At 39.0% G+C, this 17,257-nt stretch overlaps 3 protein-coding genes across 4 annotated transcripts in view; 1 reads left to right on the top strand and 2 right to left on the bottom strand.

Annotated features, from left to right (window-relative positions):
* The window catches only part of LRP2BP (LRP2 binding protein), a 34,146-nt gene extending 33,872 nt beyond the window's left edge, over window positions 1–274 (bottom strand). For both annotated transcript variants that reach the window (XM_078069817.1, XM_078069819.1), the window contains exon 1: window positions 166–274. The gene's annotated coding sequence lies outside the window, so the exon portion shown is untranslated. The remainder of the gene's footprint in view (window positions 1–165) is intronic.
* Window positions 15–2,777, top strand: ANKRD37 (ankyrin repeat domain 37). Its single transcript, XM_036070607.2, has 5 exons — window positions 15–263; window positions 472–624; window positions 1,443–1,534; window positions 2,093–2,296; window positions 2,543–2,777. Coding segments are annotated over exons 1-5 (477 nt in total). The 5' UTR covers window positions 15–236; the 3' UTR covers window positions 2,544–2,777.
* A 531-nt stretch (window positions 2,778–3,308) lies between these two features.
* UFSP2 (UFM1 specific peptidase 2) overlaps window positions 3,309–17,257 on the bottom strand; it is a 19,319-nt gene continuing 5,370 nt past the window's right edge. Inside the window, exons 5-12 of the mRNA XM_036070596.2 lie at window positions 15,503–15,660; window positions 14,923–15,115; window positions 12,917–13,063; window positions 10,094–10,258; window positions 9,758–9,882; window positions 8,088–8,164; window positions 6,868–6,992; window positions 3,309–5,816 (exon numbers count right to left, since the gene is read on the bottom strand). Of these exons, the coding sequence (XP_035926489.1) occupies window positions 5,793–5,816; window positions 6,868–6,992; window positions 8,088–8,164; window positions 9,758–9,882; window positions 10,094–10,258; window positions 12,917–13,063; window positions 14,923–15,115; window positions 15,503–15,660 (1,014 nt within the window). The 3' untranslated portion in view covers window positions 3,309–5,792. The remainder of the gene's footprint in view (window positions 5,817–6,867; window positions 6,993–8,087; window positions 8,165–9,757; window positions 9,883–10,093; window positions 10,259–12,916; window positions 13,064–14,922; window positions 15,116–15,502; window positions 15,661–17,257) is intronic.

Raw genomic sequence — 17,257 nt, 5'->3', positions numbered from 1 at the left:
CGGTGTTTGTGTACGTGCTGCTCCCGCAGGGCGGGGAAAGGGCCGGCGGCCCGCGGGGCGAGGCTGCTGGGGCGCGGCCAGGGCTGGGGCGCGGCGGCGGGGGGCCGGCCCCCTGGCCCGGGCAATCTAAATCCTCCCGCACTCCGGCGGGCTGTGCACTCTTACCTGCCGGTCCGCAGCGCCTGCCCCGCCGCTCTGCACTCCCAAGGCCTCCCGTCCTCTGCTGTAGGCGGAAAATGCTGTTGCTTGATTGCAACCCGGAGGTGAGACGCGGGCCCCTTTCGTCCTGCAGGCTTACTTCTCCGGGTGTCGGTCTGCTCGGGAGCACTAGCGAGGGGGCTGACCACTGAGCGCTGCCGAGGCAGGCCTCTTCAGAGTTAGATTTGGGGCGTGGGGGAAGATTCTCGACCGCGGGAGGGCGCGGGACTGGGTACCGGCAAGAGGGGTGCTGGAGCTGCTGTTCTCCCGCAGGTGGATAGTCTGAAGCATCTGCTGGAGGCCGGCGCCTCGGTCAACGCACCGCCGGATCCCTGCGAGCAGTCGCCTGTCCACTTGGCCGCAGGGGGCGGCCTTGCTTGCTTGCTTCTGTGGCAGCTGCAAACGGGCGCTGACCTCAACCAGCAGGTAACTAGGTTACTGATTGTCGCTGTGTACAACCCTCCCCTCCACCCGGATCCACACAAACGTTTCGCAGACGCCCAAATACTGTCTCCCTTGCTGTAAACATGGCTCTCGCAGAGATGTCTGATCGAAATATAAAGGGAGACACTTAAGAAATGTAAAACCTTCTAGTAGCCACATTAATAAGATGAAACATGAAATTTTATGATTTAACTCAATTTACCTCAATATTTCAGTATGTAATCAATATAAAGCATTACTTATATTTTCCATTTTCTTTTCAGACATCTCAGTCTGGTGTGTATTTTACATTTCCAGCCACATTTTAAGTGCTCTTTAGCCATCTGTATGGCTCCTGGCTAGGATATTGCTCAGCATACGTAGGTCTACAGTTTATTTCAAAAGCAACAGTTGCTACGTTACCAAATTAAAAGTCTCAGTACAGTAATTACCTAAATAACAGTTGTGAGGCAAACTCACAACTATTACAGTTTTCTATAGAACTTTCTTGGGGTAGTCTGCCTCGCCCACTGAACATTAAAGTAGGGTGAGTTTAAATTGTAAATCGTTTTACCTTTGTAATACTCTGCTTTTTATTCACCTGAATGTTAATGTAGGTGGTTGTGGCTGCATGTGTTTTTATTGAAAACTTTGTATTTAATAGAACACCAAGTGAACTTTATTGGAAAAAACCCTTGAATTAAAAAATTCAGTACAGTGTGGTTCTAACTGGCTTTCTTAAACAGTAATTAGACTTCCCCTACCAACTTCCATGGAAACTGTTTCGGGGAGAGACTAAAACGTGCTGTCTTCCCTTTAAGGATGTTTTTGGAGAGGCTCCACTACACAAGGCAGCAAGAGTGGGAAGTCTGGAGTGCCTTAGCCTGCTCGTAGCCAGGGATGCCCAAATTGAGTAAGTATAAAATCAGTGGCTTCAAATTTCATATTTTCTTGGATTAAGCTAATCAAACTCCTGAAGCTGAATTACATGTGCTTTTACAAATGCTTGCCTACCTAATTGACAATTTAGAGTTGTCATTTAAATGTTAATTTAGGCTGTTAATGATACCTAATACTATTAAATTTAAGTAAAAAAATGGATCCTTAGCAATCAGAGGTGCAGTTCTGTTCATCTCCTGTGGCAATATTACATCTTAGCTTTGGTTTGGGATAATCCCTTCTATAAAAATTCTCATTGACTTCCTTTGAGTATTACTTATTATATCGAGCACAGAACACTCATTCATTCAAAAAATGGAATGTCCACTCTGTGCTGAACTCTGCGTCAGCCACTTAGGATGCAATAGCAGGGAATATTGGAATTTCTCTGATTCCTTTACTACTTCTGTTCTGAAACCAACATTTGTATGAGCCCAAATTTGGTTCCTTTGTAGAAGGATATATTTAAAAAAAAAAAAAAGGCTAAACAAGTACCAATTTTTATGTAACTCAGTTTTTGTTTTAAATTCAGTTTATGTAATAAGAATGGACAAACAGCTGAAGATCTTGCTTGGGCCTGTGGATTTCTAGAATGTGCCAAGTTTCTTACAACAATTAAATGTATGCAGACAATAAAATCAAGTGACCGATCCGATAGAGATCATTGTGTTCCAGTGCCCAGACAGAAACGAAGTTTTGGAAGTGTAGAAAATACAACTGGAAAAAGGAAGTGTTGGTAAGTAATTCAGTACTGTTTTCTTCGTCCCTCAGGGATTGCTTATTCAGCACAGTTAATTGTTTCATTTAAACATCGGCAGTCTTATTTCTAGTGTATCTTTTTATTTTTGTGAACACATTTTAATACTGGTTATAGTAACTACTGCTAGATTTTAGAGGCCAGAAATCATCCTGCACAATGGAAGGATGGGGAGGAAACCTTTTTTAAAAAGTTCTTAATGTCACTTACGTTTTTTAACCACAGATTCACGCTGGTCCTGAAAAGGTTTGAAGAAAGCCTTCACTCCGTGCAGATCTACTGCCCAGCCAGAAGCTATGGCTTTTGGCTCACCAGGTGTATCTCAGCTCCTTCTAGGAAGGAGGAAAACTTTCTTCTAAGTGAAGATAACATTTAAGAATACATGTTTTTACATGCCTGTAATATTTTGGTTGTGCCTGCTTTTTGTCTTTTAAGTTATTAAAGAATACTAAAGAATAAACTGTTTTCTTTGTGTAGTTATCTGCAGCCTTTGAAAAAAACTAGTTTAAACCATCAGACTACACCCAGGATTTAAAGCGAAGTTAAACTTAGTCTTTATTAACAAATTTATAATACAACTTTACTACAGCCTTTGAGTCTAAGATACTTTAAAAAATATTTGGTCGCTGAGGAAGACATAAATTATAGTAAGCATCTTTGTTCCAAAAGTCTGGGCCCTTCCATCCACACCAGCCCTAGATTTGGGAGAAGGGAAAGGAAAACCTTTTACTAGATGATAGGATTACACGATCAAAACTGTTAACATTTTACATTCCCATTCTGTCAGCTGGATCCCGGAATAAGACTACCTATATAACTCAAAAGATTTGAACTCCTATAAAGCAAAGGAAAGTAACATACTTGAGTCCATTTCAGATAGAGTTAAAAAAATTTTAATTTTACAGTATTTAATCATAGATAAAAAAGAAAAAGCTTCCTTATGGTAACTGTTACTCCAAATATCACATTTTTTTAAATATCTTTTTTTAAAAAAGATTTTATTTATTTATTTGACACAGAGAGCGAGAGAGCACAAGCAGGGGGAGCAGTAGAGGGAGAGGGAGAAGCAGGCTTCCTGCCAAGCAGGGAGCCCGATGCGGGGCTCGATCCCAGGACCCTGAGATCATGACCTGAGCCGAAGGCAGACACTTAACCATCTGAGCCACCCAGGCGCCTCCCAAATACCACATTTTTACTGAGTCTAAGTTTTATAATTCTGGCAGTCAACGGCAGGTAGGTCATAGTTGAATTGGCAATCTGTTTTTCTTAGCAGTCCTTTAAAGGCTGTCTTAGGGACCACGCTGTGCGTCTTAGCTACGAGGAAATGTGGCAGGGAGAAATCTGTGCTGGCCTCTTAAATTGCCCTTCACTGTCCTCAGGCTATAATCCTTCCACTTTCCATTCTTTTCCATCGTTTTCCCCAGCAGAGAAAATTACTTTCAAACAAAGTCTCACTGTGAATACAAATTCACAAAATCTCTTCTAGAGCCATTGATTTATTTTCTTAAAGACCCCGCTAATGACTAGTCCGAGTTATCTGAAATGAAATGCTTTGCTTGCAAAATACTTGTTAGGAGGCCAGCTAGAACTCTTAGAATAAATACCACTGGGTGAGTGACAAGTAGTGTGGTCTTATCCCTTAGCCTAACTTGGAAGCTGCTGTGTATTCTGGCAGTGACCTAGAGCTAAAGTTCATGGTTTCTACAGAAGATAGTGTGTAGCTCTCTTTTTTAGTGTGGAGGTTGGAGGGCTGAGTAGAGACACTCTTTAATTTTTGCATTTTTCTTTCTGATTGCAAAAATAAGATCTATGTTATCAAAGTTCAAATGAAAGTAAAAAGTCCTCCATCACTCCTATCTGCCCCCAGGTAACCGCAAAATTTGTGGGGTTTTTTTTTGTCTTTGAGACCTGTTTCTATATGTAAATAAGCTTCTTTTTTATTATCTTTTTAAGCAAAACTTTTTCTAATAAATTTAATGTCCTAAAATCTGTTTTCTTAGTGATGAATAAAGGCTTATACTCTCTGTTTTAATCTTTTAATAACCAGACTCAAATTATTTTATAAAGAGAAGTGGGTAGAGAGGGTGCCCAAACCAGAAACTGATGGGAGTAGACAGGGTGCTCTTTTTCTCTGAGGTGACTAGTCTGGGAACTTCAAACAGGAAAGTTCCACAAGAGGGTCAAGAGAGGTCAAGCAGAGGCAGAACTGTCCCTACAGCCCTTGCTAGACTGAATGTTTGTGTCCTTCCAAAATTCATGTTGAAAGGTAGTCTCTAAGGTGATGGTATGTGGAGGCGGGGCCTTTGGGACGTGACTAGGTTACGAGAGTGGAGCCCTCATGAATGGGATTAGTGCCTTCATTAAGGAGGCCCCTTCCACTCTGTGTAGATACAGTGAAAAAGTCTGCTGTCTGTGAACTCGTAAGTGGGGCTCACCAGACCAAACCTGCTGGTGCCTTGGATTTCCCTGCTCCCAGAAGTGTGAGGAATACATTTCTATTGTTTATAAGCCACGCAGGCTATGGTGTTCTGTTACAGCAGCCCAGGCTCTGAGACACTGCTCTAGATTCTCGAGTCAGTGAGAGTCAATACTACTGACGGCCAGGCCTTGGCTTCGTGGTTCCTTATACGTGCGAAAAGGGCAGAGGGTTTTCTACAACTGAAAACTCTACAGAAATCTAACTAGCAAAGAAGGACAGTACAATCCTCAGAGAAAGTAATCAGGGACAACGCCTTATTCTATCCAACTGCTTCAGAAAACCCTATCTAGACAATTCCATCTACTGCAAAGTTCCTCAAACCAGCCAGAAAGAAGTAATCATACCTCTCATTAAAATAATGAAGGCTCCTCATTGCCTCTAAGTTAAAATCTAAGTGCTCTGCTTCTCGGCCTGGCTCACAGTTTTAGCCCTTGCCTATCCCTCCAGCCACACCTCCTCGCCGGCTCTAATCATGTCAAACTGCCAAAACTGGGCATGTTCTGGGAACATGGCCTGCTGTCCTTTCACGGTCTCTAAGGGATCCCTCTACTGATCAGCCTTGTAAACTCTACCTTCGATAACCGTATTTTTTCTGGGGAATACTTTTCGGATCTCTTTTGTCTTCTACACTAGACTAAGAGCTTCTTTTTTTTTGTCTTTTTAAATATTTTATTTATTTGACAGAGACACAGCGAGAGAGGGAACACAAGCAGGGGGAGTGGGAGAGGGAGAAGCAGACCTCCCGCTGAGCGGGGAGCCCAATGTGGGGCCCAATCCCAGGACCCTGATATCATGACCTGAGCCGAAGGCAGACGCTTAACGACTGAGCCACCCAGGTGCCCCTAGACTAAGAGCTTCTTAAAGACCTTTTTTAATACCCCTATTGCTTTGGACAGCGGACGGCACGTCTTAGTACTTAATGATGAGTGAGGGACCACTTGGCTACAGAAAGAGAGTAAATATTGCTCCCACTTCCATGTGCCAGCAGAAAACATTTCACAGATTTCCAAGTCCAAATGCCTTGAAAGATAAAAGCAGGACACATTTATCTCCTGTATTTATAGTCTTATCGCTGGCGAAATAGTTTACTAAACTGGGCTATAAAAGAATTCAGCCACACACACACCAAAGCTCTTTATGTACTAAACCCCTCATCCTTAGGGCTTTGGTAACTTCATGCAGTTACATTCTGTTCAACTTCTGAAAGTGTCTCACGAATGAATTTCAATGCTAAACCACCCAAATCCCTAGGAATTGTGTTTTTTTAAAAAAAAAAATGACCCAATTATACTACAACTTCAAAATTCAGAGAAGGCTTTTTATTGGTATTAGTGATGTTGACTTAAGTGGCAACACGAGAAAAATGAAGGGTAGTGGGTAATAGTAGGATATATTCATTGGTTTGTGGCTGAAAAGGTTGTATGCATTCTTTGTAATTTTAATATATTTGGCAAAAAATATAGAAGTTAAAATTCAAGTTATGTCTTACTATACTTGCCTTCTAAAGTTTTAGTATGAGTTTTCACATGTGAGAATTAGCTGCCTATGCATTAAGTTAAATTTATACCTCCTTTAACTGGTATTGTAAGTATCTACGAATACTCTTAAATTTGTCTCAAATTCAAATCCTTTCTAGAATGAGAATAAATTATATATAAATAAATTAGACGTAGTCAAGCCTCCATAATGTCCAACATACTACTTATTTTTGGTTAATAATACAATTATAAAGGTTATTTAATCCACTCTATTTTAATACATTTGTTTATGCAAAGCTGTAACATCTCCAAAAGAATATATTTATAAGCTTTTGGTTCCATTATTAAGTTCAATAACTAAGAAAGTCTTCATAAATCTAACCTGAATTTTGTTCTTTGCAATTCACTTTAGTTCCCTCTGGGACCTGGACAGTGTCTCTATCCAGACAGATCGTCCTCACAGCCCTAGAATACCTCCTGATAGTGTATATCACAGCCCTTGGTTTATAGTCTTTCTGTTAACGGCCAGTTTGTTCTCCTTTGCTTCTGGGTTCTTTGCCTTGCATCTACATTTGTGTTAAAAAGATACTTACCTTTTCCAAAATAACTTGTAGATCTTCAGCGCCTGTATAATGTGGATCTAAAATCAGAAATTTTATCTGCCCTGTAATCTCATTCCATGCCACTCCTAGTATTGTGTGGGCCAGAACTCCTCCCCCTACAGCAAGAGAAATATGAAATATGAGAGGGCATGTATGAGTCGCAACTTCTTATTCAATTTCTTTTTTTTTTTAAAGATTTTATTTATTTATTTGACAGAGAGAGACACAGCGAGAGCAGGAACACAAGCAGGGGGAGTGGGAGAGGGAGAAGCAGGCTCCCTGCCGAGCAGGGAGCCCGATGCGGGGCTCGATCCCAGGACCCTGGGATCATGACCTGAGCCAAAGGCAGACGCTTAACGACTGAGCCACCCAGGCGCCCCTCAATTTCAATTTAAAAAGATTATGTGGCCTATTGATTGATATAACACAGTATTAAAGGTGACTAGCCTATATTACAAAAGACCACAATGTCAAGTACACTCTGAGAAGATAAAATTGTATCTTTTAAAATTGGAAAAGATACAATCATATCTGTACTCACATCAGGTTTCTATTCCACTGCCATATCCATGGGATTACCCACACTGGATTTAGAAAGGGCTACGGAGGGTCACAGTCACCGCTGTGAGGCCTCGCTCAGCACACACGCAATGTTGCCTCTGCTCTGAGCGCCTCCCGTGGGACAGCCCCTCTACCCGTTCCGGTCCTCCTGATACTCTGCTTAATCTGTCTACCTGCGTATCTTACATACCAGTCTTAGTCTGCCTCTGGCATCTCAGATCAAGTCTTGTTCTTCACAGAAGCATCAACATTTAAATCAACTCATCTGATCCCCTTTACAAATAAAGCCCAGAGAGGTGAAGCAATTTGTATAATGCCACACAGCCAGCCAAGTTAGAGACAGCACCAGGACTTAGTAGGCTCAACTGAGTGACCATGGCCTATTTTCTATACTGTTCTCCACTCTTCAAATATTTCAACAGTTATCACTTCTCTTCTTAGCCTTTACTTCTGGTTATTACAATCTTTCTTATAACTTTCCTCCCACCTTAAAAATTGAAAAATAAATATCCAGAGGTCAGTATGTACGGTATGAAAGCTAATTTTAAAATGTTTAAAAATGACTGATTTTATGTGACATTATTTATATTAACAACAAATTTTATAAATTCTCTTTACCCAAAGAGCCAAAGATGTCCAAAACACCTTACCGATCATGACTGGAGTTCCTTCAGTCTGGAAATGATTAGCCAGCTCCCGTCCTTGAGAGGCCATTTCACAGCCTTGGCTAGAAAGAAATCATTTTCCATCAGATGAACCATTTCTCACACTAAGGTCAAATAAGGAGTTTGGGAGCCAGTGTTTTCTACCGTTTTGTTTTCTTTTTTAGTTATTGAAAAAAACAGGAAATAAATTTAAATAACATTAAGTGGTAGGGAACTGACCTGAGAGCAATTTAAAGCACCATAACCTCTCGATGTATTTAAGGCCACTAAATGTGTTAGGAAAGAAGCAAGAAGACCTTGCTTCTTTGCTTCTGGAACTGCATAAAGAAGGATTTTTAACGGATGAGTGAAAGTGGGCACCTTGATGGCCATGGGGCTCTTATGGGTGGATTTAATTTCAGAAGAATGAGTTTTAAGTCCTGGGTTCTTGTCTTCTCGCCACCAGACTCGGTCTGTACCTCCTCATCTTTAGACTGGGACCAATCCCCCTGCCCTGTCCACGTGACAGGAGACTCGGGACCAAAACAGATGATATCTGTGAAGCCAAAGTGAAAACTGCAAAATGTTTTCAAGTACAACGTATTATTTTAGGGAATATTTCAATGTCCTATATAATTTGTACTTTTGAGAAGAGAGAAAGATGGCCAGATGAAGGGAGATTATTTTTTAGATTGGAGGTGCCAGGTGGTGGCTAATCCTTAGCTCTTGCTTAGTAAGGAACGTATGAAGTTTTAATGTGCCAAAACGTTCACTTTTGAATCACCATATGCTTCACTACTTAATCTATCATTTATTTGTCAGCTCTGGTTTCCACAGACAATCCAAACTGCAATTGTGAAAACATACGTTCTTGGACATAAGCACATGGGACAAAAAAGGATAACGTTACTGTATCTATTGAGGTTATTATAACAGAAAAAGTATTTAAAACATAAGCTCACTAATAAGGAATAAGCTAGTTATTGTCATAGAAATCAATCTTAGTTATTATTTGCTCATATTTTATTTTTATTTTTTTAAAGATTTATTTACTTTAGAGAGAGTGAGCGAGAGAGAGAATTTCAAGCAGACTCCATGCTGGGCGCAGAGCATGACACAGTGCTCGACCCCGACACAGTGCTCGATCCCAGGACCCTGCAATCACGACCTGAATATTTGCTCATATTTTCATGCTAGACTTATGGCTAAACCGTACTGGGAAAAAAATGAATATATTATTGGGACACATTATTAGTTTATTGGCATCTTAAGAAGAAAAAGGGCAGGAGGTACACATAAAGGGCAGTCATAGATCAACATTTGATTTTTTCCTTTTAAGACTTTTTAAAGACTTGAGGATAAACAAAAAGTTGATTTTCTGTAACTCCAGTCAAAGTTGACATATTTCCAAGTGTTCCTCTTCTTGGCTAAATTAGGTCTACACCATGCAAGTATATATTGCAAAGTTTACTCATCAACTCAAAGCCTTCTAAAAAATAACCCAAAAATTCAGGGTTTAAAAAATGAGATTTGTAAAGCAATGAGGCAATGTGGAGGAGAGAAAGTAAAAACAGTGAGGAGGAAGAGAAAGGAGAGAATATATAATTTTCCTCTTTTTTAATAAAATGACAAACTTGCTTCGAAATGATATCACTAATTTCTTAAAGTGTCCTCACCTGACAAACAGTATTTTTGAAGTTACACCGATCAGTTGGCTCAGTACCAGCTGCACCTCAATAGATCCAATCCATTGCCGTGATCCAACAAACGCTGCTGGTTTGTCCCCGGCATCAACTAGAGCCTTTGTGTAATTAAAAACACAAAAAAATCCATACACAAGACAGCTATTAAAAACTACTTTTAGGACCTTTTCCCTGATTATGAGTTATGTTTTTTTTTTTCCCTTCAAAACAGAAATAAGTCTGTACCACGAGGTAATAATCATTAGTAGTAGTATATTAAGGCTAATGAAATGTACAATTGATTAGAATTTTAAATGGCATGTTCTGTACCTGCTGAATTTCCCTGTGTGTTGGAATGGATCTCTCCGTGTAGCCTTGGTGTTTGAACCAAGAGCAGATTGTCTGCAGAGATCGGTAAGCACAGCCCCAGCCATTGTCATCCATCCGGTCCTGCATATAGTGATGATAACCATAGATGCCCTGGACCACGTAAATCTATATAAAGAGAATACAGTAACATACTAACTTAAGATAGATGCACATATTCTATACATACATCCAAGCAAGCTTACTGTTCTCAGAGCTGGACTGTTACTTCAGTTCCTTACAAAAATGCCTTCAGAGAACTACAGCCGAACATGATACTTCCTTGGCTTTTTATTAAATGTCCAGAGTTGTTACCACAGGCTCTAAGGCCGGGCGAGTCCTGCCCTCTGGCCTCCTCTCCAGTGTCATCTTGTACCACTTTCCCCTGTTGCTGGCTCTGCTTTAGGTTCAGATATGCCCGGGGCAATCTCATGTCAGAGCCTTAGGGTTTGCTCTGCCTGGAACACTTTTCCCAAATAATTTGCAGCTCTGCACCCTTACTTCACGTGGGTCTCTGCTCAAATGTCAGAGGCCTTCCACGATCGTCCAACCTAAAAATGGCATGCTTTACTCCCTCACCACCCACCTCCTGCCGTGGCTGTCACTCTATCCTGCTTTATTTTTTTTATTTTTCAAAGCACTACTTGACACCTTACTTACTACTTTTTAAATCTCTGCTTAACCACACTAATATGTGAGTTTGATAAGGGCAAGTATTGTGTCTTCTTTCTTTCTGGGCCCAAGCTTCTACAGTGGGTCTGGCGAACGGTTAATAGTCAATGAATGTTTACTGAATAAATGATGAAGGAAGGAATAAAGGCATGAACAAACAAAGGGGCCATTTAATGGGACATATGAAGAATATTTCTCCAATTTTGTAAACCTGCCATTGATTACAGCCCAGGTATGCTATTTAAATATCCTTAAGTAAAGGCCAAGATCATATAACTTCTTTCTTGTAGTATAATGTTAAGAATACTCATGTGTTTTTTTTCTCCACAAACTGGTGTAAGGTAATATTTTTTTAAAAATTAGGTAAGAAGAAGTATGGACAAATGTAGAATCCTCACCCAACAATTAGACAATATATTTTCTTCTCAACACACACAGAAAATTTTTAGCTAGAACATTGTGGTAGGTGGAGAAATGGTCCCCAAATGGTATCTATCTCCTAATCCCTGGAGCCTGTAAAGGCTACCTTATATGGTCAGAAAGCAAAAAAAAAAAAACGGGGGGGAGGAATCTCTGCAGATGTGATTAAATTAAAGATCTTAACATATGGGAAATTTTCCTGGACTATCCAAGGTGGGCCTGAAATGCAACCACAAGCATCCTTGTGAGAGAGCGGAGAGGGAAATCTGACACAGGGGGAGAAGAGGAGGCAACGTGACCAGAGAGGCTGATGGGAGCGATGCAGCCAAGCAGTGCTGGCAGCCACCACAGCTGGAAGAGGCACGGGATGGATTCTCCCCAAGCCCTTGCAGGGAGCATGGCCACACTGACGCCTGATTTCAGCCTCATTATAGGGATTTCGGACTGGTGGCCTCCACAACTGAGAGAATACATCTGTGTAGTTTTAAGCTACCAAATCTGTGGTTTCTATAGCATCCACAGTAAATGAATAGGTCTCAATAAATTTCAGAATCTGTACCACATAAAAATTGTTTCTGACCGGCAGGCAAAAGAGTCAGAAATCAGTAAAAATACATACACACATACCTACATAAATAAATTCTAATATATTTGGATGTTAAAAAACACTTTGAAATAATACACAGATTAAATAAGAATCGTAATAGAAGTGTGAAGATACCTAGAACTGAATAAAACTAAAATACTTCAAATTAAAATCTGTGAAAACAGTGCTTTGCTTGAAATTTAAAACCTTAAAGTAGAGAATAAAAAAGATTAACAATATGCAAAATGCCCAACTTAAGAAGTGAGAAGAAAAACAACGAATCAAAGAAAGTAAAGGAAGAAGAAAGAGCAAAAAATTGATTAAATAGAATATAGAAGTTACAATAAAGGGGGTCAATAAAGCCAAAACTTAAAAAAAAAAAAAGGCATAAAAATGATATAAAGAATGAAAAAAAAAATCACTACAACTACAGAAGAGACTAAGACCTAGGTAAATAGAACTTAGAAAAATGAAAAAAGTCCTATAACCATTAATAAAATTAAATCTTATTAAGAATGTTCTCACAAAGAAAATGTTAAGCACAGCATTATTTTATAGGTAAATTTAACCAAATGATCAAAAAAAGATCATGCCGATCCTACAGTACCTCCTCTAGAAAATTAAAAAAATAAAAAAGGGAATGCTCCCCAACTCTTTCAATGAGCCAGGATATTATTGACACAAAAATGAAATAAGAACAATGTGAGGAAAGAAATTCAGAAGCCAATCTTATTCATGAACACATACGCAAAAATCTTAAAATGTTAGCAAATGAAATCCAGCAAAGAATAAAAAGTAATAATGAATCATGCTCATTAATTAGTGTGATTTCTCAGGTTCAGAATGAAAATAAATGGGGATCAGCCTTTAAATAAATTAGGGAATGGAATTTCCATAGGAAAACTGTGGTACATACTATTTCTGACCTTTTTAGACTACTCTGAATACTGCTATTTTAAGCAACGATTATTATAAGAAACAGGTGGTAAATTTTGTTTTAGAGACGACATACATTCTGAATCAATCCTTAAAACTCCCACTGGATACACACAAAAAATCACCACTGACACGGATCATCAGTTGACTCCGTAAATAATTATTAAACTCACCATACCAGTCTCTATGTTAGGTGGATTGAGATAAGTATGCGGATTTCTAATGTAACCATCCTTGTATGGTTCACCTGGAAAGTGATAAGCATTAGACCTTCTGAAATACGGTCTGTCATGAGGCAGGTTGAAGAGGTCATGTAATTCCTAAATGAAATCAGAATCAATAGAAGAGAAAAAAGTTAAGTAACTCAGACTCCTCACTCATCAGTAAACAAATTCAAACTAAAGACAGAAAACAAAATTAACTATATATTGGCTATAAAAGTTATCAAACACACTTTTAATATAATTCACTAAGGTCGAAGAGAGTGAGACTTAAACTACAACCAAATGAGAGTTATGTATGTTTTTCCATGGATATGGGTCGAAACTAGAAGGGAACACAGAAAAAATGAAAATGCAGTTGAGCCTTGAACAATGTGGGGATTAGAGACACTGAGCCCTCACACTGTCGAAAACCCACATGTAGATTTGACTCCTCAAAAACTGAATAGCCTACTGTTGACTGGAAGGCTTCCGAGAACATACACACGTTAATGACTTATACATATTTTGTATATGTACTATATACTGTATTCTTACAATATAGTAAGCTACAGAAAAGAAAATGTTATTAAGAAAATCGTAAGAAAGGGAAAATACATTTACAGTGCTATACTGTATTTACTGAAAATAATCTGTGTACGAGTGGACTCTTGCAGTTCAAACCTGTGTTATTCAAGGGTCAACTGTAATTTGTCAGAGTGAGAGAAGTCACATAATTTCAAATTAATTATTTATCATAACAGTCTGTTAAAATACATCCAGGCTAAAGACTGGTTTTGAAACAGCCTTGTAAAATGAGTAAATTATAATTAACAATGACAGATTTACATGACAGCATTCTGAAAAGTCACGCTTAAAGTACTTAACAAATACAAGGGGTGGTGAGTAAATTCTGGAGGAGACATTGGTGGTAGGAACCAACCAATGTGGCATCAAAATTAAAATACACATACATGTTTAAAATGCAAAATTCTCCCAACTGTATAAAAACGTGACCCTTCCTCTGTAAAGTCTGACATTGTCGTTTCGTGTCTCCTAAGTACTCTCGCAGCCGGAACGGGATCATCTGGCACCTCTGCAGGTCAGGCCCACCAGCACTCACAGACGGAGCAGAGCGTTACAGGACTCGCCCTCCTCCCAGGGATGGGTGCGGAAGATGCTCCCCTGGTATAATTTGGTGGGTGCCAGGCAAGACCACATATCAAAAATATGCACTCCAAAACCAGTCATTTCATTAATAAATCTCAGTTCTTTGAATGCTGATCATGCTTTCTTCAAAATGCCTCTAATAAAACCCAAATAACCCTGGGAGGTGGGGGGTAAAGTATTACCATAAATCCTAATTAGAATTAGCATAAATCCTAACTCTCCCTCCCTAACTGTAATCTTGTCTCTTTCACAAATCTGAAAGTAACGGAAGGGAAAAGGAATTTATTTATAAACACTCAGCAGCAGCTCAAGGCATGTAAGCATCTTTTCATTTCTGTATTTCATTATGGAAAAATTTCACATAACATATGAACCACAATGAGTGTCTGAAATCAAAATGTTACATATGGTTTAGCATATATTTTCATTAACATACTTTTTAAAAAGTTATATGTCAATAGAAATTAAATAACACGTAAAAATAGTAGTCTGATTCTACTTTCATATTAAATCATAAAATAAGTTCCATTTATTAGAAATGTTTAAGTAAATATAAAATGAATGATGGTCATAGTTTTTCTAAGAATAAGTGTATTAGCTTTACTTTTCTTTCTTTCCCTTTTTTTTTTTTTTTTTTAAGATTTTATCATTTGACAGAGAGAGAAAGCACAAGCAGGGGGAGTGGCAGAGGGAGAGGAAGAAGCTGCCTCCCCACTGAGCAGGGAGCCCGACCCCAGGACTGGGATCATGACCCAAGCAGAAGGCAGATGCTTAACCGACTGAGCCACCCAGGCACTCCTTGGTATTACCTTTCTATAGGCCTGCAGCTGACCATCTGGAATTCCTGATGGATATGAAATTGTTACAAGATTTTTTTCCCCTGGCAATAAAAAGTGCAATGGTTCAGGGACCACAATAGATGTTCCTTTCATATATTTCAAAATGCACTTCTCCGTATCAGTTAGCTGATTATGAATTGCATCAACTAGAAGTTTACGAACTCTGTGGAGGGAAATATTCAAGTGCATTAACAAAAGTTATAGTGGCTATGATAAATGAGAATGGAGAGTTAATATATCCTAAATACAGTAAAAAACCCGATTGGACCAGGATTATTAAATGAAGTGTAAATTTATGCAAAATTAAGTAGACGGTGTATTTCCAATGTGTCGGTAAAGGGAAAACCTCTTAGGTTTTTGCATAGTACCCTGCTTCCTCTAAATAAACATTTAATTACTAGATGACTCAGCTTAATAACAAACAAGGAATAAATCATGGTAAAAATAACAACAATCCTGGATATGTCTATATGATATTTAAAAACGGGCTCTGATTACTCTGGGGAGGAGTGCTTATTTAAATGTGTCAGTAGTAGTACAAAATACTTACTTTCCCCATGTTTCTTCTGGAGCAACAGATAGAACTACATCAACGGGTAAAGTCATACTAACGTAGTGGTGTCCTCCGCTTTCTCTTTCAATGATGGGGGTTATGGCTCCCAGAGAGGTTGACATTTCCAGCATAAGATCTATATTTACTATTTGATGCTATAAACATAAACTGCAATAGTCAACTTATAGCACATTGAACATTAAATATAAAGGGCAAGTAAAATGACTTTTTAAGGGCCATATATAAAGCTGTATTACAGTAAGTAGTTTAAAAGCACAAATCTTATCTTAAAAAAAAATCTCCTCTGCTTCAAAATAATCTGAGGAGAGGTGGAGAGGGAGTGGGGATGAAGATGAAATCAGACTGACCATTTGTTGATAAACATTTTTTTTTTTAAACATTTGTGTGTGTGTGTGTTGATAAACATTTAGCTGGTGTAGGGTTCATCAGGATTCACATATTATTCTACTTTTGTATAGACTTAAAGTGAAAAAAAAATCAAATGAACAAGATACAATAACCACACACCAAAGGAACTTTTAAACATACATTAGAACTATAAACCCCTGGCCTAAAGACATAGGGAGCTATAAACAAATACTGAACTCCGTTAGTAGGTTTGATTTTGACAGTGGTATGGAATAACAACTCTGAAAATACTTTCTATTTTGAGCAAATTTGGTAAAAGATTGAGAATACTGGAAGCCAGGTTTTTCACTGGCAAAGAGTTACGAATGCAGTGAGGTAGAAATAGAATTGGAAATATAAATATGATTTACATAGATAAATAGGAATGTATTGTGTGTGTGTGTCTGTGTGTGTGTATATGTATGTATACATGTATGGTATGTATGTATACATGTGCATGCTCCTTAGAGAAATGGCTGACTCCTGAGCTGGAACAGGGACAGTACATGACGTGCCTAGAACACCTTGTGGAAGAAGTAGGAAGTACTCGAAAATACAGTGTCCAAAGGACACTGGAGCCAGCCTGAAGAAGCTTTCATTGGCCAAATCTTGGAAATGTGAGCATCCAAATAACTAATGAGAGTAACAGATTGTAACTCACTGCATAAAACAGGAACCTATGCTTCCATGCATATAATAAATAAATAGGGAAAAGCAAAGCTCTTCCTTATGGTATAATGTCATCTAAGAACTGTAGAAGGAAATGACAGAAAAATCACCACTTTGTAACCATCAGGTTAATGTTGGATTCAGACAAAAATTATCAGTTCATACTGGAAGTGGGTAAAACTTTGGTGAGGAACAGGATAGCCTCTCACCATGAGATACCTACTACTTAAAGGGAAAAAATAGTGCCCTCACCCGGAGAAGAAAACCAGCAGACACCATGTGAAGTAAGTGATCAGAGTTAACGTCACCAATGCCAGAGGCCGACTGATAGCATATGCCTCTTTAACATGATGTGCTAAGGACGACATGACATGACTTCGGCCATATTCCTATCAACAGTGCGTCACCTGAATCTAGTCATGAGGAAGCCTACAACAAACCCCAACTGAGGAACGTTCTACAAAATAACCGACCCGTACTCCTCAAAATGTCAAGCTCCAACTACTCGTAATTCTCAAATCATCTGATCCACAGCCCACAGGTTCTTTAAATCTAACAGCTACCAATTGTAAATTTAACAGCTCATGTGGACATCTCACTGGTGTCTCAAACAATGTGACCAAAACTGACCTCCTGTCTTCCCCATCACCCATCTTTACCCAAGCAAGAAAATGG

The sequence above is a fragment of the Halichoerus grypus genome, chromosome 3, assembly GCF_964656455.1.
Source record: "Halichoerus grypus chromosome 3, mHalGry1.hap1.1, whole genome shotgun sequence".
NCBI classification, from domain to species: Eukaryota; Metazoa; Chordata; class Mammalia; order Carnivora; family Phocidae; genus Halichoerus; species Halichoerus grypus.
This window is presented reverse-complemented; position numbering and strand designations above follow the sequence as displayed.